Source organism: Ambystoma mexicanum, chromosome 5p (assembly GCF_040938575.1).
Source record: "Ambystoma mexicanum isolate Mex_15411 chromosome 5p, UKY_AmexF1_1, whole genome shotgun sequence".
In the NCBI taxonomy this organism is placed as follows: domain Eukaryota; kingdom Metazoa; phylum Chordata; class Amphibia; order Caudata; family Ambystomatidae; genus Ambystoma; species Ambystoma mexicanum.
Genome location: NC_090930.1, coordinates 420,080,867 through 420,104,659, shown reverse-complemented (window position 1 = coordinate 420,104,659; position 23,793 = coordinate 420,080,867). Strand labels below are relative to the sequence as shown.

The 23,793-nt window shown below is 45.0% G+C and overlaps 1 protein-coding gene across 1 annotated transcript in view; it reads left to right on the top strand.

Annotated features, from left to right (window-relative positions):
* The window catches only part of SLC9A6 (solute carrier family 9 member A6), a 906,904-nt gene that overhangs the window by 335,958 nt on the left and 547,153 nt on the right, over positions 1-23,793 (top strand). Inside the window, exon 5 of the mRNA XM_069612818.1 lies at positions 11,992-12,104. Within this exon, the coding sequence (XP_069468919.1) occupies positions 11,992-12,104 (113 nt within the window). The remainder of the gene's footprint in view (positions 1-11,991; positions 12,105-23,793) is intronic.

The following is a 23,793-nucleotide window of genomic DNA, read 5'->3' as shown; positions in this document are numbered from 1 at the left end:
TAATCAGCATGCTGGTTTGACAATGTCTTTGTCAGGACTTTCTTTGAAGCACCCGTTATTGGGAACTTCCTGGGGGGGAGGGGGAGCTGTTCCTGTGTCCTTGGTGGGAGGTGTTGGCAGGGCAGTTGCTGTAGATGGCAGCAAAGGCATATCAGTCATTATTAATTTTGGCATGAATCATTATGAAAGGGGATGGTGGGCCGATTATCAGGCTTCCTTTTCAGAAATAGATTTACCAGCATCATTTTATTTCTAAACATTAAAAGATTCAGGCTATCCTGCCCTTACAGAATGGTAATCTGTGACACGCCTGCTTAACCTGGGACCTGGATTCTGAAGGCCTATAACAATGATTTTAGCAGAGCTGGGGAGAACCATGTGTAGTCCTCTTTATTTCACAAAAATGATTATGAATAGAGGTCTAGATTGCTAAACAAATCTTTTCTGTATTCCTGCATGATGGTAAAACATAAAGACACATGAGTAGGCACTCGCAAACAAAGTGATGAGCATCTGTCTGCGGGGTAAATCTATAAGAATGATGGAAACATCTTGGGTATGAAATGTAGTATATGAAAATGGGCATTGCTTTACTGCATATTACAGTGCATGTTGTAATTGTTACTTGTCATATTATTGGGATTATTTGATAATAGCCTCTTGACAGGGGAAGCAGAGATATTCCCTTCAATTGGTTGCACTTGCTGTGTTCTTGTTCGATAGGAATGTTGAATGTGTACACTTTTTCCCACTGGTCTTTCAACATGAGAATCTCCAGGTGTTTTAAACTACCATTCCGATGGTTCCTCGCCAATGAATATGCCGGCTAGACCGGATGGGAGTTATAATCAAAGCGCCTGGTGACCCAAACATTGCAGACCCCTGCACTAGACAAATGCATTATACTGTTGGAGTTCAATCCAAAAAACCAACAGAAAAATTAAGATGGGTCCCCCATAATGTCTTGTGTGAGGAATTGGAAGCAGAGGTTGAAACCATTCCCTTCTACCGCCTTGAATTCATTTCTGCCTATTTCTTTGTATGTAGTAATCGTCTCCTCTTGTTAAATGCAAGGCTGGTGAGGCAACCTTTGAGCCACTACTTCCTAGAAGGACCAAACACTTTTCAGTCTCATATACTGTTAGAAACCTGAGGGCATCCTCACATCTACTCCCCTTGTATTCTCTTCTCAGGTGGGCAGGGAAAGGCCATTGCTTTTGTATCCCGACCCTGGGGGTGGAGAAGCGGGGGAGGATCACTGGGATGAAGGGTTCTTGGGGATTGGGGAGAGGGTGACCCTGAGGGAGACGGAATATTTCCCCTTTCCATTTCCATAATAAACCCATAATCCCAGAAACCTTTGTAGGTTTTTGTTACCCCATTTTTTTTAGTCAGAGTAGCGTCAGGAGGAATGATAATTCTCAACGCAGAAAGAGAGTGAGAAAGAGCGGGTTTGCCCTCGGGTGATACATGGTATCCCCCTTTCCCTATTGACGGCCAACCTAACCTTTCCCCGACCTTTAAGGGTTACTCTAAGTCAGCTCCCCTCATTTTTCCTCATGTAACACTTGACAGTACTGAGATGAGAAAGAGGCAGCTGAGAGTAATAAACTATACCATTTCACCACGTTAGTACTGGGACAAAGAAAATGCCTGCAAAGTGTTGTGAAGGTCAGGCATGTCCCATTAATCATGATCGGTCAAGCTTAATTTGGAAAGCACACCTGCAATCTGTTAAAGGGTTGTAGGTGTATAAAATGAGAGGGAGAAAGCAAAAATGAGAGGGAGAAAGCAACACAGAGAAGCTGAAAGGAGCCATGTGTGGCCATCAGGGAACATTGTTTGGGGAAAGGCGAGCCGCTGGAGGAAACTGCTGTGAGTCGGTTTGCCATTTTCAGGACGCAGAGAAGCTGGGGACTGCAGGAGTGAGGTGGTCTCGTGAAGCGTGGCGTGGGACCTGGGGCTCCGTGAAGCAGACTGTGTGCATAGAAGGGAGCCGTGTGGCGAGGCCGTCCCTTTCCCTTTCAACAGAACTTTGTTGGTTCACTTGTGTCAATGAACCCGACGCCGGAGTGTCTGAGGGGCCGGAGTTTGACCCTTGACAGCAGAAGTATGTGTGCTCCGCGTTGCGGTGTAAGCTATCAGTGAGACCGGTGAGTTTCTGACGGAAGAGAAACCCGGTATAACTTGGTGCACGAATGCCTGAAAATGTCCATTGTTGAAGTATAAATTGTATTGGAGTGTTCGCGTGTCTCAGGAAGAATGTTTTAGAAAGTCTTGAGTGCTGAGCATTTGAATTGAAATAAAACAATTGAATATTTAACACAGGCTGAATGGAAATTGAACTTTAAGCAAAACTAATGCACATTGAATACCGAACTGAATAAAAACGTTAAAATTAAGCCAAGTCACTACCTGTTGAATTCCGAACTGAATAGAACTTTAAAATTAAGCAAAAGAAAGGTGTATTGCTACTGGATTGAATGAAAGCTTCAAATGGCATAAAGCCATATTGAGAGCAGAATTAAAAGAAACCCTAAAGTTAAATGTATTATATAAAGAAAGGAAATAATGCTTTATTGGCCAAGGAAATAAAGAGGACAGCCAAGATGCCCACATTAAAACAGTTTATAGAAAAAGGCGCAAGTGTGACAGTCATAAGAAGACAAGGACATTGTCTTGGTGAATTTAAGGCCTTGGCGAAGGGAACTCTGAGACTTGAACTACACTTGTTGTCTTAAGGACAGAGCCGCAAGACCCTTTTGTGTTTGAACTGTGTTGCTTGGAACTTGGGGAAGGGAACCCAGAGGATTATTTAGAACTCTCACCTTGAACCAACCTGAGAAAGATAATTTTGACTATTTGTGGAACTGTTTACACTTGGGGAAGGGAGCTGAAAGAAAACTGAGCTTGAAGAAGCTCAGCACTTTATTTTGAACCCTGTTTCTTTGGTTACTGAAATCCCTACATATTGTATAGGTGAGGGCAAGTATAGGTTTTGGACCCAGGCCGACTTTTAAGTAGTACTCTTTGATCAGACTTTCCTTAGTTTCATTTATGTAGGGAAATCCCACCTTAGCAAAGGGCAAGCTGGGCCTTTTTCCATCCTGACATTTAAATTAATAAAGTATTTTATTTATTTTGAGCTTTGAATCTTCCTTCATGATGCCTTTACAATACCAAAACCTTACATTTCCTGCACAAGTATACTCAACCTGCAGGCCCACTTTGTGTCCACTTTTGGTAAAGAGAACCCTGTTAATCCCTACTGCTTTCAACTCTGAAAAGCCACTTGAAGCAAATAAAGATTTGTGCTAAACCACTCTGATGCCTTTTCTCTCTTACAGTTGGACTAAAGGTGTTGGTAAATGGAGCTTGTGAGAGTGGATCAATCATGATGTTGAAAGTGTTCCTTTACCTCTGAGGCAGGGATAGATTTCCCACAAAGATGTTCATTGTCTAGCATTCACACACTGATCAGCAGAGGAGCACAAATGGACTTAAAGATAATACAGGAGACAGTGCTTCCATTAATCTCAAAATATTTTGGAAATCTTAATGGGAATAATCTTAATACAGTCAAACAAGGTACATTTTTCCAATGATGTATTCCCTAAAGCACTTCTTGCTACTTGCTGAACACATATAGGGCCTTGGCTGTGTATCGTGCCATGGAAAGGTATATACCTGTGTAAAGGCCCGGTAGGGGGTGGTCTGTACTTCTGCTCTCTATATGGTAGAGGGGAGGCACAGAGGACCCCAGCCTAAATTCTCTATTCGGTAGCTATGGTCGAGCAATCAAGGCCTAGCTTCTCAGGAGGTGATGCAGGCTGGTTCTTAAGTACAGTGTAGTCCCCAAGCCCCCACAAAGGAATGTCCACACACTGTATCGGCTAGAACACAGTCTTTATATAATCAATATTCAAGGTTATGTACACTTATCATAATAACTCACTTTGTACTTAGGAAAATCAACAATGGCAAATATATACAATTCTAATGTGGTACCACCCTTTGTATTAGATCTCATAAAGTGCATCAACAATACTGTAACAATGTCACACAGATCAATAGAGTGAAACCAGCAATAGAGAGAGGAGAGAAAATAAGATGGTTGAGCAATAGGCAGAATACTGGCCCCTACCACTAGACACAGTTCTGTGTGGAGATCCCCCCCCCACCTGGGTAACCTGTAAAATAAAGATATAGCACAAGCCCAGTCCATATATTGTTCTGCAAGTCTTATTCCCTCCTATAATGTTTTTACCCCCCCAATGTACCTGGTGGAGTCGAGTTCTTCGAAGAGGCGTCGACAGATCCTTCTTGAGCGACCCCCTTTCAAGCGGGAGTCACGGATCGTCGAGAGGCGTCGAGAAGCGTCGAGGAACTCGGCGTTCGGCGTCGGGGAATCGACGGCCCTTCTTGAATGCCTGCCCTTTAAAGCGGGAGACACAGGTCGTCGAACGTCCGACGGAGAACACGGGTGAACGGCGTCGATGAGGCGGCAGCTTCGTCCGTGCGGTGCTCGTCGGCGTCGGAGCGTCGGCGTCCTGCAAGGAAGAGGCGTGCGGGGCACCTCGATGACAATTGTTCTGGACCGCAAAGATTGTGGAGACGGGGGCCCAGCAAGGGTGTCGAGTCGTTCGAGTCTTTGTGGTCTTCGGGTGGCGGGAAACCCACCGGCAGGTTTCTCCTCGGCACGTTGGTCGTCCTCGACTTTCTCCGGCAGGATAAAGCGGTCGACGATGCGGACGAGGGAATCCTTCGATTCGAATGTTCTTAGGCAAAGGAGCGGGCGGCTCCGGTCGTCGGCGGCACGGCGTCAAGTGGTTCCCACGGCTGGGCAACACAACTTCGACGGGCCTCCAGCGGTTACACAGACCTGCGAACCCTGGTCGACGGCAATGGACTTCGGCGGCGATGTCCGGGTGCTTCACTTCCATCTCCTCGGCGGTCCCGTCTCGGGTCGGCAGCCTTTCGAGGGTCTGACTTCCAGGGCGCTTCGGCGAAGATGGAGCGGTGCTAGATGGTCCCTCGGAGCACGGGAAGAGGGCGCCTTACCAGGTCCTCTCTCGGGTCAGTCTTCGACGATTTCGGCAGCCTTCGGATCGGTCGAAGCAAATGCAGCAGCAAGTCTTCTTCTTCCAGCTGGACGTCGAGGATCAGCAGTTCCAGTTACTCTTAGAGTAGAGACTCAGCTCCAGAACGCTTCTGAACAATTACCAGTGGTGAGAGGTCCCCAGATATACTATTCTGTCTCTCATCCACACTGCTGGCACACACTAAGCAGCCAATCATACAGAAGGGCATTCATGCAGTCAGTCAGCCAATCAGGCACACAGTGCATTCAGGCCACACTCCTCCCTTTCAGACACTCACAACAAGGAATGTGGATTGGGACAAGTACCCAGCCATTCAACACTACACACTGCATTCAGGCCAATTTCGGGCAGGGCTGTCTCAGTCTTTGTCTCTTATGCCAGAAACCAGACACCCACAACAAGGAGTGTATATTTGTCACACACTCCATTCACCCAGGTCCCACCCACAGGAGGTACCCACAACATACAGTCACTGGGAAGGCTCCAGTCAGTCTAGCTGGGCCTTCACAACAACACCATATATGGAACTTCCACCCAACAGCCAGTCAGGGGGAAGGGACAGAGTCGGGGCTTCCCAGGACTTTGGGAACACAAGGTAACAGGCAATAGAAAGCAAGAGGCCACAGGGGCCATCTTGTTTCCTATCAGGAATCAACTGATCCCAATGGCAGGGCCTGGGTATCCCAAAATGGAGGACACCCAGAGTACCTGTCAAATTCAGCATGGAGCTGCCACCAGCCCATACCCTGCTCTGTGGGCCACCCACAGGTGCCCAAAAACATACACTAGGGGCACAGGGTTGTACCCCTACCCATGGGTGCCATAAGGGTATCCCATGGGTCTGTTCACCAAACCAAAAGAGAGAACTGCACTGCCATGAGTCCCACATGGACTCCTGGGCAGAAAACACGACAGAACACACGATAAAAAGCAGTAAAGGACAAGGATTCAGAGGCCCTGTCCCTCTGATGCATTTCCAGCATCACAACCTGGTACTGTAGCTCTGTACCTTTCTTCGTTTGCTGTTAGCATTGCAATCAGAAAATTGGAAACGAGGTGAGGATTATTACTTCTGCAAGACGTTTTTCAAGTCAGGCCATGGGTATAGTATGTCCGGAGACATTGTACTTAATGGCAGAATATTTTTCATTTCTGTGGGTGACAAACCGCAGGAAGCCATGTGTTTTTTTTTTTCTTCTAGAAAAGTGGAGATTAGTCTCCGACTAGATCATTTGTGCAACCTCTGTAGAGCTAGCCTCCAGAAGTTAGGTTACCCATTGGCAAAGTAAACCTCTGGGTATTAAGCGTGTTATAAATAACCTATCATATCATTAGTTTCGTTTACCTTTATATGTTGCTGTGCAGGAACGAGGAAATGTAAAATTATAGGTGGGTTAATTTCTGATAAGGGTAGTTCAAGTCTTAAATGTGTGAACCTGCCAACTTAGGGTCACTCAGAGGTTAGGGCCAATGAGGGCTTCCGGGCACTAAGGAATCCCAATTTAGGTTTAGGATATTCCAAAGTCAATGTTTATTCTGAAGAGAATAAACATCTCGAATAAGAGTCGATGCAATGTTGTAAAGACAAAATGCACACTCTTGTGGATATTGGAAAGCAACCAAGAGTTGTAAAAAAAGAATTAGAAATATTTTGGAAAGTCAAAGTTCACCACTGTCAATGAATGTCTCTGGTTGAGCAGTGGAAATTCTGCTGAAGAAAAGGAAGGTTTTCCACATAAAGGGAGTTGTTAAAGTTACTAGAGTAGTTTCTCAGTCAGATGCATAGTTCAACTAATGCTCTGCTGTGGTGCAGCTGTCCTGTAGCCTACAATAGAGGTTCAGTTGCCAGGTGGTGCAGAAGGAGGTCCAGTGATGTAGACCAGGCACACCTGAGGTTTCTCTGCATGCCTGCATTATACCCTGAGGAAATCTGTAAGTAACTTGGGCAACGGTCAGATCTGAAAGTACCCATCTGAATAGGTTGGTCTGTCTGAAGGGTAAGAGGAGACCTAATTGAGAATCGTGGCTGAGAAGCCCATTCTTTGCGTAAAGATGCTGGCAAGAGCGGGTAGTTGGCAGGATTGAAGTCCGCAAAAAGGTCCATAAGAACCAGGAGGCAAGAGCCCTCTTTGGTAATGATCTGGAGAGCATGGTTTAGCACCTCTGTGGTAGCTGTTTCTGTCCTGCATTTGGGACAGAACCCAGATTGGTAATCCCAGAACAGGACATGGTGGCTGATCTGCTCAAGGAGTTCATGAACTATTTCCTTCTCAATGATTTTGCCAATAAATGCGAGGCTGGTAGTTGTCGATGTTCTTTTTAAGGAGCAGACAGATCAGTCCTGTTTTAGGTTGCTTGAGAAGATTCCATGACGCAGCCAGATGTTAAGTATTTGGTGGAGATCAGTGAGGATGGGTCCTGTGATCTGTATAAGAGGTTGGCTTTAAGTGAGAATTGGGAGTGAGTGGGGTTCAGGCATACACAAGGTGGGATTATCGACGATGTGACAATTTAGATGCATCAATGTGTTCTCTAATTGTGTGGATTCTTGTCATAAATTGTAATTGTTGGTACATTTTCTTTTCTTCAGGCACTATTGTATTTCTGGGTCTGGTAGGACCCAAACATTGGAGCAAAGTTTGACTGCCGTAAAGAGGCCTTTGCTGGTTTTGAAGTTTCCACAACACTTGTGAGAAGTAGGATGATTTGGCTTCTGTGATGAGTGCTAGATTGCAATACGTAGTGCCTTAAAGGTGGTGAAGGTCCTCAGCCTGGTTGTATTTGTGCCACTTTTTTCATGTGCTCAGGTGGTGGGTTTGTTGTTTGACAGCTCATGGGTGTGCTATGGGGCTGAGAATTTGACTCTGCTATGTCAGAAAGCGTGTATAGCTGTCAATGACAGGAGGATGTCAAGGTTTGCCTTGAGTTGGGAGGGTGGAAACTGGGGATGGCAGCATTACCTGTAAAGTCGAGTGGAATGGGATTGAGGCATTTTATGAGGGAGGAGGGTTGGTAATTGTGAACATGCAAATTATATGGAGTGTCTCCGGTGATCTTGGGCATTTGATTTCATGGTGGGTTGATGTCCTAGAGGAAGATTTTGGTTGAACCTGTGAAGGAAGCGGATGAGAAAAGGTTAGTGATCTGATCCATGAATGGGCCACACCTGTGAGGTGATTGGTATTTCAGGAGGAAAGTGGCAGACTCCTTGTGTGATGGGCAGAATTGACACGTAAGCAGATCCATGGATTTTTCTTCCGACTGGCTATGCACCATACAGGGCGACTAGGTTTTATGAAGGACTTCCACACCTGGTCGTCTTTGCATGGCCAGTTTGCAGGATGCTATATGCAGCTGGAATGAGGGTGTCAAAAACATGGGAGAAGGTGCAGTGTTGGTATGTTTCGAGGGTGTAGATGCATCAAGCTTGCATGTGGAGGAAATATCTGCTGCATGCTCGGGAGGGGGAGAAACGGTGTCCAGAGGAACTTCGATATGGTTTGAGAAATGTCAAGCATGTTTGTGAGAGTGGGACCTTATGAGCGTAGGAATGGTCTGTGGTCGGAAGAGACACATGGTGGTGTGTTTCTGCCCTCTAAAGGGCAACAGGTCGGAGGTGACCCTAGTCAGGCACTAATAAGTACATATGGGCAAGGCCCTTGACTTTTTATAGCTGCAGACTCCTAGGGAATGGTAGGGAGGACCAAAGGTCTACTCAAAAAGAATGATGAACTTTAAATAAATAGATTTTGATGAACCACTGCTAAGTGTTCAAGTGTTTTATTTATTGCAGATTTTACAATTATTCATATTTACTTGCTGAATAACAATTTACTATACAACCATAAAGTAATCATTTTAACCACAAAACAGTCTAAATAGCAATTTGCACAATTCTCTAAGCTTCATGTAACAATTTTAACCACTTTACAGCCAACCTGTGTTCCCCAGGACTGAAGGAGCTTCGATCAAGGTACTGCGGGAAGGCCAAGACAGTGACTTGCTGCACCACCTGGCCATGGTTCCACATTTCTCTGCCCATTGAGGTCTCCGACTACTCCTTTCAATTGTCCTGCTCAAATTCTACATTCAAACACAGAATACGCACATCAACTAATCCAAGCATACATGGCAATTGAATACGCCTCACAAAAGACATTGGAACCCTACATCTCTGTCAAAGGTACACACCAAACACCAACTTAGCACCACAGGCAAAAGAGACTCAATCCTTCCCCATGAAATGTGCCAGAGGGCATGGAGACCATGCAAAGGTCAGTGGAGCACATTACAAATCCCAATAACAACCAAGCCTCCAACACGCCCTCAAGACTCCAGAGAAAGTCACCCAATATTGCACATCCCACACTTCACTGGACCCCAACCGTCCCTAAACCACAATCTCTCCAGACAAGGCCTACCACAGAAGAATAACGGAGTGTGAAGTTACAGCAGCCAAGACCCAAAAAGGGCACTACTGCACACCCTCCCCTACACAAACCCTCCCTTCAAGACCCTGACCTCTGCATGCCGAGAGCAGAGGTGCAACCCCAGAGTAAGGCACTGGCTGATGCTTGGGGAAGTAAGTGCATGAAAGGCCTTCAAGGAAGCCATAAGAACTGCAGACGGCAGGAACAGGTGTGCACAGTCCAGAGGGCCTGATGAAAGACGTGAAAGAAAATCCAGCAGCAGCAGCCGTGGGGGTGGCTTCACGGAAGTAAATGTGTGAAGAGGGAAAAAAACCCTGTCAAATGCAAAGCAATCCCAGCAGGCCGCAAGCCTCTGTCTGACGGAAAGGATCATCCTCACTTAGCCCACTTGTCCTCCGGTTTGTCTCCCTGGGAATGCCCGACACCTTCTCACTCTGTGCTCCCGCAGCGCAACACATTTGTTGCGTGGTTCCATGATAAATTCAGCTGTCCAGAGTGCCCGTTCCATCAAACCACATCAATTGTTCCCATTTGCCGGCATCTTCGCGCTGTAAGGTAAAGCGGGAACAGAAATGCCAAGCAGGCGGGTTAGAATGCAGCCAGGCCTGCCTCTCAACTAAAATCAATAACGCGGCATACCAGTGTCTGCACTTTGGCGATCACTGCATGGCCAGACAACAACCCAGTGAGACTCCCAAGTCGGCTGTTGAAGGGAGAGTGGGGGGGAGACTATCAAGCAGTCCGATCCAGCCCCTGTCCCACCGTTCTTGAAACAGCCAGCAGCCTGACAAGTAAAGCGGAGGTTAGAAGCTAGCAGTCAGTGCCTCAAACAAAAGCATGTGGCCAACATGAAGTTGGCCACATGCTTTAGGAGAGCCAGCAATACACACAAAACGGATAAAAAAACAACGGAGCTAAGAGGAAACCGATCAGAAAGTTTTAGGAAGATGTATCGTTGAAGTATGTCGCAGGGGGAACATGATGCAAGTTAGACGCTCACCTGAATCACATAACCTTCCTGGCTGCTATCATTTGCGTTTTCTTTTTTTATCAGGAGAAAAGCATTGCGAAACGAATTCAAGGTGAAAATAATCTGCCAAGCCTACACTCCTATCATCTATTACCACGTGTAGACTAAAGGCATTCAGCTTTTGAATAGGGTTTGTTTTTATTAGGCCCTCCAACTAAGCACGCCTCATAATCACAAATACATTCAGACGTAACTTGAATTCTTTACATCTGTCATTGGTATGGAATGTTTTTTTTTGTTCTTTTACAAAGTTTAGTTGGTATTTCTTCAAATGCTCTTCAGGAAGGAGCAAGTCAGTTAATCCTTTGCTAATAAAATATATGCAAGGTAAAACCATGCATTGATCAGCCCAGGCCTTCTGTGAAAGCCGTTGTCAGGTTCTGTAGCATTAACTCGTCTTTCAACCATTCACGTATTCGCATGGTTCCACCATCTATTCTAAGTTGCAGAAATTAGGATGTAGGATATTTGATTTTCAAAAGTTGCTTTTTGGCATCAGTAGTACACCCTGAGACTGCCATGTGTCCAGTGGTTTGCATTTAGTAGTTAACCAACATATTATATTTTCCAAATGTATTGGAGAAATAAAGCATATGTGGTTGCAGACTATAATTATTTACCTTAATCTATGGACCACACTGTCATTTAAAAGAAACTGTCAGAGATGTGTACACTTAAGATTGCATTTACAATGGCATTCCATTCCTTCTCTACCACAGAATACTGGCACTATTTCAGATCACTGATGAAGACAATGGACAAAGGGGCAGGGCAAGATATTGGGAGCATGGCGGTTTTATTTTTAAGAAGTGGAAATCAGTACAGGAGAGTGTAGGTGGTTTATGAAAAGTCACAAAGCCAATTTTGTTAGGCTTTGTCATGAACCATGCTCGGAGAATGAGGTCAAAGGAAGTTTTGAGATGGAGGTGAAAGGGGAAGGTGGATTATGAAGTACAGAATAAATTGTGGGGATTGAGAAGAATACATTCAGAGTCCAGATGAAGATTGTTTGTGCAGGTTAAAGGGTCCCGGGAGGAGGCATTTACTCCTATCAAGCGTCTAAAGTCATGCTTTTCAATGCAAGATTGTAACCAGTGAGCTTGCTGCGCTGGCTTCTGGCCACGCTGAATAGGCTGCAACAAGTTGCTGTGGAGCTTGAAGGCTGCTGCAATTTATTTGTAGTCCATTTTTTAATATAAGTTCAACGTGTATTGGACCCCAAACAGGAACATTTTACAAAGGTGGTGCGAATTGTATGCTTTGATAAGCGGTGCTATGATAATTGGTATGGCCTCAACTGGTTAACATTTGTTCATTTTCCTGTCCAGAGCCTGCTATGTAAACAGACCAAAACAATCCAGGCTTTATTTCTGTTCTCTAATATCCAAACGCATTGAATGCTCACATCTCTTCTTTCCCTGCTCAATAGGTCGATCATGTATGGCTGCGTGATGCTGATGAAGGTGACTGGCACACTGGGAGGGGACTTTTACTTTACAGACTGTTTGTTCTTTGGTGCCATAATATCTGCCACTGATCCAGGTAGGCCTCATGATTGTCCAGAATACTGTTTCCAGTGTTTTGAATCTGTGAAATAGAAGTAGTAGTGAATGTATGCCACAAATCAATCTTGGAAAGACACAAGAGTTTACTTTCTCCAGAATGAGATCCCATATAGATGGATGTGCCTTTTGACTCTTCCTGGGTGTCATCAAGAGGATTTGTTTTCTCTCCAGGGGGTCATTGGGCAGCCTTAGTTTGTTGTCTCCATCAAGTTTGATGCCCCATCTAAGGGTAGCAATCTTGGTCTCCTTTTGTGCTGTCCAAGCAGGATCCTTGGACATGTAGCATTTTACCACAATATTGGATCTACTTCTGCCTTCTAAAAGCATGCCTTTTCTTGCCCTTTTAGAAAGTTTTGTGACCAGTTATTTTATGTAGCTATGTTTTTGCTCAAATTTTTTTCTTTTACATATTCATCTTTTTTTACCGTTATTTCTATGGACAGCAAGCCACGTGAGACCCTATATTTTGGTACATGAACTTGAACACACAAATATGCAGACGGCCCTCAGTCGTATCATTTTATTTAAATAAATGATCACTTCATCTAGTGCCCAGAACACCCTAAGAAAACAGGCAACATTTTCTCCACACACAAGCTTGATGCTATCTTCATTGCCGAAACATGGTAACACCCCATCTCATCCCACATTTTTGTCATCCTCGTCCCACCTGCTGATAGCATCCAACAAGCTCACAGGACAAGGAAGACGAGGTGGGGTGTTGCATTCATCTAAAGAACAGCAACAACCACAACCTTGTATGTTTGTGGTTAAAGGGTACCCCACCCCCTTTCATTGAGGGATCGCTTGTTGGTTGGAATTTCCCTCTACCTCTCGAATGTGGTTGTTTGGTTGCATTCATCTATAAAACCGACGGGCCCTGCACGGTGCATAGCCAGTCGGCTGTAAAATCCATGGAGCTTCTTGCGTGCCACTTTTGGCTATCGCACAAGGAGTCCACAACTTTTTTCCGCCTATGGATTCGTAATTTAAAATGGCACCTATATCAAAGATGCAGTATAATGATAAAATCCATGTATAATGTCATGTTAGCTTTTGGAAAAAGTTACATCAACTATTACTTCTTAAAATAGTCCATAATCTTGTCACAAACGTGAAAACCCGTTCTGTCATATTTAATCTATTAAACATTGCCCACATTTACAGTGCTAAAGTGCAGAAAAATATTGTGTTATGAGAGTGCATTATAAAAAATGCTTCACTCCACATACATAGAAACGTTTGCTCTCCCTAATTCGTCTATTATTTTCCGAGATGGACATACTTTCAATATGATTTAATTATCAGCCGATCTGTCACAAAGATGCACTACCAAAAACTGCATGCTCAAACGACCAAATAAGATGCATCCTTATGAACCCTACTACACTTGGCAGGTTCAAAGGGCCAAGAAGTCAATAAATGAGGTTTTACTCAAAGCATATACATTGGAAATATGGAACTGACAGGATTACTTAGTTTGAATGCAGTTTTTCTGTGGATATAACTTGCCTAATTTCATCATTATCAGTCCTATTTCAAAGCAGTATTTGTTATATCCCCAGTGACCTTCTATGATGAGCAAACCATGGAAAAAGCATGAATACATCTTTGGACTTGGACAATAATTCGACAGGTGATAAATATTTTTTCACATGGGGTAGAGATAAGACACCGAGCTTATAAGGAGACATGGGTAAGATGTGCTTCTAAATTCAAAGAAGTAGTATAGGACAGACACATTAAAATAATAGGCCTCCCTGTCCACTATCAAACTACTTTAGCTTCGGGGCACAGGTTCTCACAAATAGCTACTACTTCCAGGCATGTGTTCCTCATCTATGGCAACCAAAGAAATGTCAACTTGTTACCAGACTTTTTTTTTTTTAACACTTTTATCTAATACTAACTGGGGTACCCGGCGTTGCCCGTGTCCTGATCGAGTAGTGTCTTGTGCCCTGGAGGATGGTCACTTGCCCTCATGTCAGTCAGTTTGCTCTGGTTTCTCATTTGCCCTGGAGAAAGTTGCTCTTGTCGGAAAATCGCGCTGCTGTTTGTTGTGTTTCAGTAGCTCTTGATATTCATTTTCACTTTGCATCAGATGGAGCTTTTCCAAGCGATGTTCGTTTTCTGTGCGCCATGTTCCAGTCACTCAATGGCTTCAGCACATTTGAGAAGGCGTCCAAGAAAGATTGATTGATTGTGCTCTCTTCTTGTGAATGAACTGAAGTAAACTGTAACCTTGCCATTTCCCATATTTGGAGTGGCGTGATAAAAGAAATCTTACTTTTTAAAATTCCCTTTAAAAATGAATTAATGAACACTTTCGAACTGTATACAGTAGTAATACATTCCAGAGGAATAACCAGCACATAGAACATTTTGCTTCAGACACTTTGCCAAATTTTACCTCCTTCTAGTACCTACTATAGTGAATCGGGGTGAGCATCAGTAAATTAGGGTGTCTATAGAGTAAACTTCTTGCATCCAAACATAGACTATAATCTTGCCCCAGACAAATGAGGAATCCATGCAAAATTTGGTAGCATTGGGTTAAACGGTGTGGATTTGGATAGCCACCCACACACTCCGCTTTATATGTAAAGATTAATAGGCTGCATTACATAATCACAACATTGATTCATAAGAGTTACATCTATATGCATCAATAAGAGGCAGGGGGCCTTGGCACCATATATAAAGAAGTCACCATTGAGAACTTGTATCTACCTCATTCATAAGGTTTCGAATGAACCTGACATTAACCAGAGAAATATGAACTATCAGGTGGATGCTTCCTAGAGCGTTGTCTTTTTGCTGTTGTCGGAATGTAGAGAAAATGGAAACGCATAATTTTAGAATGTCCTGTACTTATGCCCTCCCGCTCAAGGTATTTTATAACCTTTGTACACAGAACAGAATGCATAGAAGTACATTGCTTATGGGAGTGGTTGCTGAGTGGTTCATGTAACAATAGCAGTTGTGGGATTTTGGAATGAATTAAACTTAAATTAATGATTTAGGGGGAGTGATCCAAATATTAGGTTTTAATGTTATGAAATTAAGGGTCTCTCACCTTATTTTTTATTGTATTGTGATGATCTGTAAGATGTTGTTTGAAGTTTTTGATGTAAGATCTTTATTTAGTTTTGCTATCTATGGAATTTGTGAATTAAATGTTCTAAAAGTCGATGTATAATAACCAATTCAATCAATATATTTCTGAGGCTTGTGGAATCTGCTTAGATCACATGCTGTGCATAGGCTGACATCTATTGGAAGCTGAGGAGTATTACAGTTGTTTTCGAAACTCGAAAAGGGACGTCGACAGGGTGTGCCAGTAATACTATCCCTAGTGTGACGTCCACTGTACCCATGATCCCTCATGCGTCGAGGTCCCTCAGATTGTTTTTTTCTGCCATTCTAGACAGACGCATATATCGGAGTTCCTCTTTCGGCGTGAATCCATTGACTTATTTAAATTATCGGTAGTTCATTCTTTCTGTCCTTTACTTCACCCACCATCGAAACATCAAGCAGGTGAAGACAAAGAAACTGCCCGTCGAAAGACTACCGCAACGGACCGTTCAGCCTCGGAAGGCCGCCCCGGGCCTCGGCCCAGACAGTAGGGAGAGAGGGGGGAGATCATTTTAGGATGTATATGCCCCTTTTCCTACACTATTTTCGCCCAGCTGCCATAGTTTGTAGTTATGGACAAGACCCCATTTAAATTCTGCCCCAAGTGCAATCGTAAATTCTAGTGGGTCAACAAGCATTTTGTATGTAACTTGTGTCTCCCAAGAGACCACGTCGAAACGTCTTGTCTAGCGTGCAGGCTTTTCAAGCCTAACACTTTAAAGGACCGCTCCAGAAAACGCTGGGCCCACTTCGCCAGGCAACTCGAGGCCATGGATGTAGAAGGCGCTTTCAGTGATGGCAGCAATGCCGCTGTTTTGGACGAGGGCGACGGGGTAGCTCCGGCTACCCAAGCACAGACCCTCAACCCTAGAGGACAGTCCGGCGGCCATGTTGTGGGGACTACACCCGGCGACAAAAGCGCATCAAAATCTCACACCACTAAACACGTAACCCCAAGTCGAGACCCGACACATGGCTCGAGTGTTCGACAATGCACGGCTCCCAGGGAAAGGTCAGTTGAGTCCCTGTGTCCTCTGGACATTCTCGTTCGAGATCGCCACACGACAGGACCCAACTGGTGAAAGACGGCAAGGGTGTCGCGCGCAAAACTCTTTCTGAAGGCCGGTCGTCCGCAGACGAGGCTTTGGCCCTTCCCACTCCTGAAAGTCGACGCTCGGTGTCAAATCAGGTAGTAGGCCCCAAACAGTCGGATACACACGGCTCTGGGCGCCAGGGGGGGGGGGGACAGTACATAAGAAGTCCTCAAAGACCACTCCTAGGGAAAAAAAACTTCTCAGAAAGAGAAGCCTAAGGAAACTAGGCCCATTCCTAATAAGGACAAACCTTTACAGACTAGGCCTAAAAAATCTGGGGTTATTCCTCCCACTGATGAAGACTTAGGACTTCCTTCCCAACCCTTGGTAATCCCAAATTCAGCAGAATGGTCTTCACAAGGTGGATGAGGCGAAGAACAACGGAAAGCTAGCCATTCTGATGCTGCTCGACCTAGTCGACCACCGGATCCTCACTGAACATCTGGCTTCAGCAGCTGCCTTCTCTAGTGAGGCCTCCGCCTGGGTACAGTCCTTCCTTTCCAACCGGACCACGAGGGTCTTTTCAGCGTCAGCTGACCCCCATCCCCATCTACTGCAGAGTCCCTCAAGGTTCGTGCGTATTGCCAACCTTATACAATATCTTTATGAAGCTTCCGTTTCATCGCCTCGACAACCTGGCTGTCACATACACAAACTATGCTGACGATACCCAGGTTCTCATCACGCTATCGGGTTGCTACGGAAAGGACTCCAAACTAATCAATGACTTATACCTAGAAATCCAAGCCTGGATGGCTGAACATAGCTTATGCCTCAACGACGAGAAAACAGAGCTTCTCCTCGTTGGCTCCCAACCATGCCTAAACAAACTTGACCCCCGCTACGCTTCCATAAACATTGACGGAAACCCCATCAAAGTGGCCCAAGAGATTGAAACTCTGGGGGTATACCTGGATTCTACCCTCGCCCTCAAAAAACAAGTGAACGCCACTGCATCCTCCACGGCCTATACAAACAAACTCATCAATGCCTGTAAATCATTCCTCTTGCCGGCTAGCTGTATCACCTTAGCCAGGGCACTTGTGCCATCAAAAATCGACTATTGCAACACCCTCTTCTTAGGCACCTCAGAGCGCATTCTGAACAAACTCCAGGTGCTGCAGAATAATGCCCTCCGAACTATCCCATCTCCAGCTTCAGACAGGATGCCCACTGACCTCCAGTGCGAGATAGAATCACCCTCAGATCACCGGTCCTCATCCACAAATGTCTTTTGAACTCTGCTCCCAAGTACCTGACAGACAAATTCAGCAAACGGCTGTCAGACCAACCAGAACAGCGTATTCGAACTGTCTCACCATCCCCAAATTCAACCTAAAGAAAGCGGGGGGTTCCAGCTTCCCAGTCCTAGCGGCTAAACAATGGAAAGATAATACCCCCTATTCTTAGAATGGAACCATCGTTCTGGACCTTCAGAGCAAAAACAAAGTCTTGGCTTGCTAACAAGTCCTGCTCACGTGTTTAACCAATAACCTGCATCTCACTTGTACTGTATGTCTCTTTGCATCCCAACCACCATGTAATCTAGGTCACCTGCACTTATCGCTTTGTCCTTACCTGTGTAAATATGTATTTGCATGTAACCTTTATATTATGTGAATTGCATGTAACCTTTTCAGCTTGGTCTAAGTCTCTGGCACCCAGTTACCTGAGGGTTCGGCAAGCGGTATAAATAAAGAAACTAAACTAAACTAAAACTAAACAAGACACAGATAGGGTCATGAGGAGAATGTCCTTTATGGCCAATTTCTATGAAAAAGACTCTGCATACTTCCAGAGCTTCCAATCCACCCCCCACCACAGCTCCCTCTGGGTCTCAAGTCTCTGCTCAGCCTTCTCAACTCCTTTCTGAAAGGTCTCGTACAGAAACTCCAGTACGTAGCACAGTCCTAGAACTCTATGACCCGGACTCCGGAGAGGAGGACCTCTCAATTGTAGAGGAAGCTGACCCTCAGTACGACGAGGAGGCAGCAGACCCTTATGATGGGGACGATAAGAACCAAGAGGCTGACTCAGAGGCCAATATGTACCCGATAGACTCACCTATCAATCAGGATCCTCCTACAGTTGATTCTCCTATTGACAACCAACCCCTTCTTAATGAAGTGCTAGCCAAGGCGGCAGAGCACTTTCAAACTGACACCCAAGAAGTGCAGGAGGATAAAGACTTTGTAGAACAGATCCTTGGGGACAAGAAAAGGTGGCGCAGTTTATTCCTTTACTCAAGTCAGTACAGCGCAGGATTCAACCGCCATTAGAAGCCCCTAAACTCACACGGGCTGTGAACCCACGTGTTGAAAAGCTTTTTGAACCCGCACCTTCAGATGCACTGTGTATTAGAGGGCAGCTGAAGCCAGACTCATTAGTTGTAACTACAACTAGAAAAAGAGCAGGCACCCACCTTGCTTCGTCTGAGATCCCACCCGACAACGAAAGCAAAAAGATTTACACCATGGGTAGGAAAGTCACCTCCTCCGCGGCTTACCAAACCAGAATTGCCAACAATGCTACCCTTTTGGCCAGTTATAACTATCACAAATGGGAGGAAATGCCGGCTCTACTAGCGCAGACGGGCGGACAATGTCAAGCTGCTTACTTAAGACGAACTAGACGCGGTGGACAATGCCGGAAAAATCATTGCTCAGGGTACTGTTATCAAAAGTCATGCATGGCTGCGGCAATCAGGTTTCAGACCAGAAATGCAAACCACACTAATTAACATGCCTATTGAACCCAATGTGCTCTTCGGTAAGGCCGTCGAGGACGACCTTAAGACAGCCAAAGACGAGTATGACACACTTAAATCGTTGGGCCAACTCACCAACAAGCCACCCGGCCAAAGGAGTAATGGCAATTTCCGCTGTTTTCGCAGCGAAGGTTCTCAACGGGGGTCCAATTACAGTCAAAACCAGGGCTCCTCCTGGGTAAATAATCTGAGTCGGTCCTCCCAGGGCTATCCTACGACCACCCCCCACGACAGAAGATACGCTCATGAGAACACCAGCATATCCTCCTCAAGGAGATATCCATTCTTCCAATAAAGGACGCCATCAAAGTCGTCCCGGGCCAACCAGGTAAACTGGGGTATTTATTCAACTTACTTCCTTGTGTCTAACGATGCGCCCAGTATTAGATTTGCGCCCTGCAAACAAGTATGTCAAGCCACAAAAGTTCTGCATGACTGTGCTACAGGAGGTAATCCCTCTACTAAAAAAGGGAATTACATGGCAACATTGGATATGAAAGATGCTTATTTTCATATTTCAATCTTCCCAGTGCACAGAAGATTCTTGCATTTCAAGATCGCAAACCAGCACTACCAATTCATAGTGCTGCCCTTCGGAATAGCCTCTGTTCCAAGGGTATTCACAAAGGTACTGGCGGTGGTGGCAGCGCACCTACGCAGAGAGCCAATCCCAGTGTACCCTTACCTGGACGACTGGCTCATTACAGGGGAGCCACCCCTAATTTGCGGACAAAACATTCAGAAGAAAATCTACCTCCTCTTTCAATTGGGCTTCTCCATCAACGAGAAAAAGGTGAAGCCTAGTGTTAAGCACTTCCAAACAGTTCCTAGGAGCTGTTTTAAACTCACAAGAGGGGTTGGTCTTTCCGTCAGAGGAAAGAGTCCAAAATGTGTTACTGCAAATACCGTATTATCAGGCCTTCCGCCAGATAAGGGTGCGCAAAGCTATGCGTTTGCTAGGCATCATGGCATCTTGCATTCACCTAGTTCCTCATGCGTGCCTGTGCATGCGACCCATGCAGGAGCGGTTGGCGAAACAGTGGTCTCAGGCAAGTGGTCAGTGGGACGATCTAGTGGTCGTTTCGCCAACACTTGTAACAAAGTCTCCGCTGGTGGACAAGGGAAAATCTGCTGAAGTGGAAAACCTTCTACGATCCAGAAATCGAGGCAATTGTCACGACGGACGCCTCTCTAGCGGGGTGGGGCGCTCATTACCTTCATCACACAGCTCAGGGTCTGAGGTCTTGCACGGCAGCCCAAAACCACATCAATATGCTAGAACTTCTGGCAGTATTCAAAGCCCTTCGGGCATACGAATCCTATTTAAAGAACCGATCCGTGCAAGTCCTGACAGACAGCACTACAGCGATGTTTTATATCAACAAACAGGGGGGCACACATTCTCCAAATCTGTCCAGACTTGCGCAGCAAATGTGAAAATGGGCACTCAAACGGAAGATGTTCTTATTGTCACAGCATGTTCCAGGGGAATTCAACTCTCTAGCAGACGCATTGAGCAGGGATCCCTTAACAGAGGAACACGAGTGGCGTCTACACGAAAGAGTCGTAGAACACTTCTTCTCTCTATGGGGATCCCCCACAATAGACTTGTTTGCTACAAGCGAAAACCGTCAATGCCCAGACTTGGCGTCCAGGTTCCCCCAGCCAGAATCAAGAAAACCAAATACTAGACACTGTTACTTTGACAAATGGAGAAGATTCGTAATTTGGTGCCAGTCTAAACAAATCAACCCCATAGAATTTACTCTTTCCCACATTCTAACTTATATGCTCCATTTGCTAGATGCATGGTTAGTATTCCACTCCCTAAAGGTCCACCTGGCGGCAGCCTACACCACTTCCCATAATAAGCTTTCATGGTGGAAGGTACCTGTCATCGAGGCATTTATGGAGGGAGTAAAGAGACTCCAGTCACCTATTTCTAACCCACCGCCAGGATGGGATCTCAACGTGGTACTCGCTAAGCTCATGGGGACCCCCTTTCGAGCCGCTGCACAAGTCTAGTCTAAAACACCTGACTTACAAAACTGCCTTCTTAGTGGCTATCACTTCCATAAGATGAGTGAGTGAAATACAAGCTTTGTCAGTGCAGGATCCTTTCTTTGTTGTACAAAAGACAAGCTGGTATTACCTACTCCCCTTAGGTTCTCCCCTAAATTCACCTCCAAATTTCAAGTAAACCAGTCAATTGAGCTACCGACTTTTTCCAGGAACCCAACAGCTGAGCTGTGGTAAAACGCCACACACTGGATGTGAGGAGGGTGGTCCTCTACTATGTAGACAAGAACAGACCGCTAAGAAAAACAGATCAATTGTTTGTTTCCATAGCGCCAGGCAGAGAAGGTGACTGCATTTCAAAGCATGCCATCTCTAGGTGGAAAGTCAGATGCATCCAACTGTGGTATTCCCCATCAGATAAGACGCTGCCTTTTACATCCAGGGCTCACGCCACAAGAGGCACAGGAGCCACCCTGGCTTTCATTGCAAATGTCCCCTTAGACAGTATTTGCAAAGCAGCTACATGGAACGCAATACATACTTTCACTCAGCACTGACGCTCATTCCAAGACAGATACACAAGTGGGACAAACGGTTCTAAGACATTTATTTGCTCATGAACCTTCTCACGTCCCACCTCCTCCTCCTCCTTCTAACACTGCTCGCTAATCTATGCACAGCATGTGATATAAGCAGATTCCACAAGCCTCAGAAGGGATACATTACTCGCCGTAATCGTGTTTCTGATGCTTGTATCTGCTTAGATTCACATGCGACCCACCCTTCCTACCCTAGGAGAGAAGGTGCATGGATGCTTATGAGCTTGTCTGATACGTATCTGCTTGGATACAACTGTACTCGCGCTACACCTCATGCTACCTCATTTCAGAAAAATAACAATCTGAGGCACCTCGACGCGTGAGGGAGTCATGGTACAGTGGACGTCACACTAGGGATAGTATTACTGGCACGCCCTGTCGACATCCCTTTTCGAGTTTCGAAAACAACTGTAATACTCTGCAGCTTTCACTAGATGTTGGCCTATGCACAGCATGTGAATCTAAGCAGATACAAGCATCAGAAATAAGATTACGGTGAGAAATGTATCCCATATATATCCATAGACAATCCTTATTGTTAAATAGTCTCTAGACTTAAGGACGTTTCTGGCAAAAGAGTTAACTTTCTCCACCATTTCCCGTTCACATTGAGGGTCCTCCAAAAGGGTTGCATTCCTGACTGTAACCTTAGCAATCATTGCAAGACCAAGTGTCACATTAATATTTGTATGCCCGTGATCAAGGGGTGATTGTTGTATATTCAATAAAAGGTAATCATTAATTCACATATTTCGAAAACTGCCCCATCCAAGTAATTTTTTCCGATGCTAGAATGTCCCATATCTTGCACCACCAAATTTGTAAAATCGGTCCGTCCGGATTTTTTCAATTATCAGAAACAGTGCTCTTGACTGCTATTAAGAGGTGAGTAATAAGGATGGCTAGGTGTCCAATCATGGTGTCTGCACCCTCCCCTGAGTCAACGAGGAGTACCACCTGTGGATCCATAGGCAATTGTATTCCCATGATTGATTTGTGCAAGAACTTTCTTTCAGAAGTAGCTTGATTAAGTGCATGTTTACCACATATGAATTAGGGTGCCATTCTCCCTGCAACCTCTCCAAAATGTAGGTGAACGAGCTGGGTTGCTTGGGGCTAACCACCGCCTGTAACATATTTTAAACATCCATTTTTTGATAGTGGTACATCTGGATGACCTTTGTATCCAGGACCAGGTTTGACTCCATGATTCTGCGTCTTATCTGTTAGAATGTTTTGCTCTCACTTTTCCATATGTGGTAGCTTCTCATTAAGGCTGAAATGATCTCACAACTTATATAGGGTGAACATTTCTGCTCTAGTGTGTCCTGTTAGAAATGTAAGCTTGGGCCCATTAAGGAGTCTGGTACCTCTGCGTTTCACCCTTGAGTTAGAGATCGAATGTCCAAATTGTGAATACTGAAATAATCTACTGGAATTTTGGTTTTACATTATACAAATGTCAATAGGGAGCCCTCTACATATAACTGCTTGAAGTTCTCCAGACCCTCAGTTTTCCACCCACTGAATTCGCCTTTTGACATACCTGTTGGAATTTGGGATTATTCAGCACCAGTTACAATGGCCTAGTCCCAGGGGAGTACCCCATCTTTTGGTTGCTTTATTCCAGTAATATAGTGTGCTTTCGGTGGATGAAAGTAGTGTGGGGGGTTCTTTAAGGTAGGTTTTTAGGTTCACAAACGGCATCTGGGAGAGAGGGAAAGGGGAAATTGCCTCTTCTATTTGCTTCAGTTAGTAAGAGAGGGATGTTGCCCCATGTTAGGGTATGTGAAATTTGTGCCACAAGGTTCTGTCTATACATTACAGGAACAGCCATTCCTCCATAGTTCATATTTCCCAGATATACTTTTTAGGAGTCTTGCCTCTTTTACCTTCCCAAATAAATGAGATGTTGCAAAGCATGGATGCCCAGTTTGGGGATTTTAATTGGTAGGGCTAAACAAATGTATATAAGTTTAGGTATTAAAATCATTTGGGGTGGAAGGATAGCTCAGGTGCAACGCGTTTGTCTTGGAAGCAAGACAACAC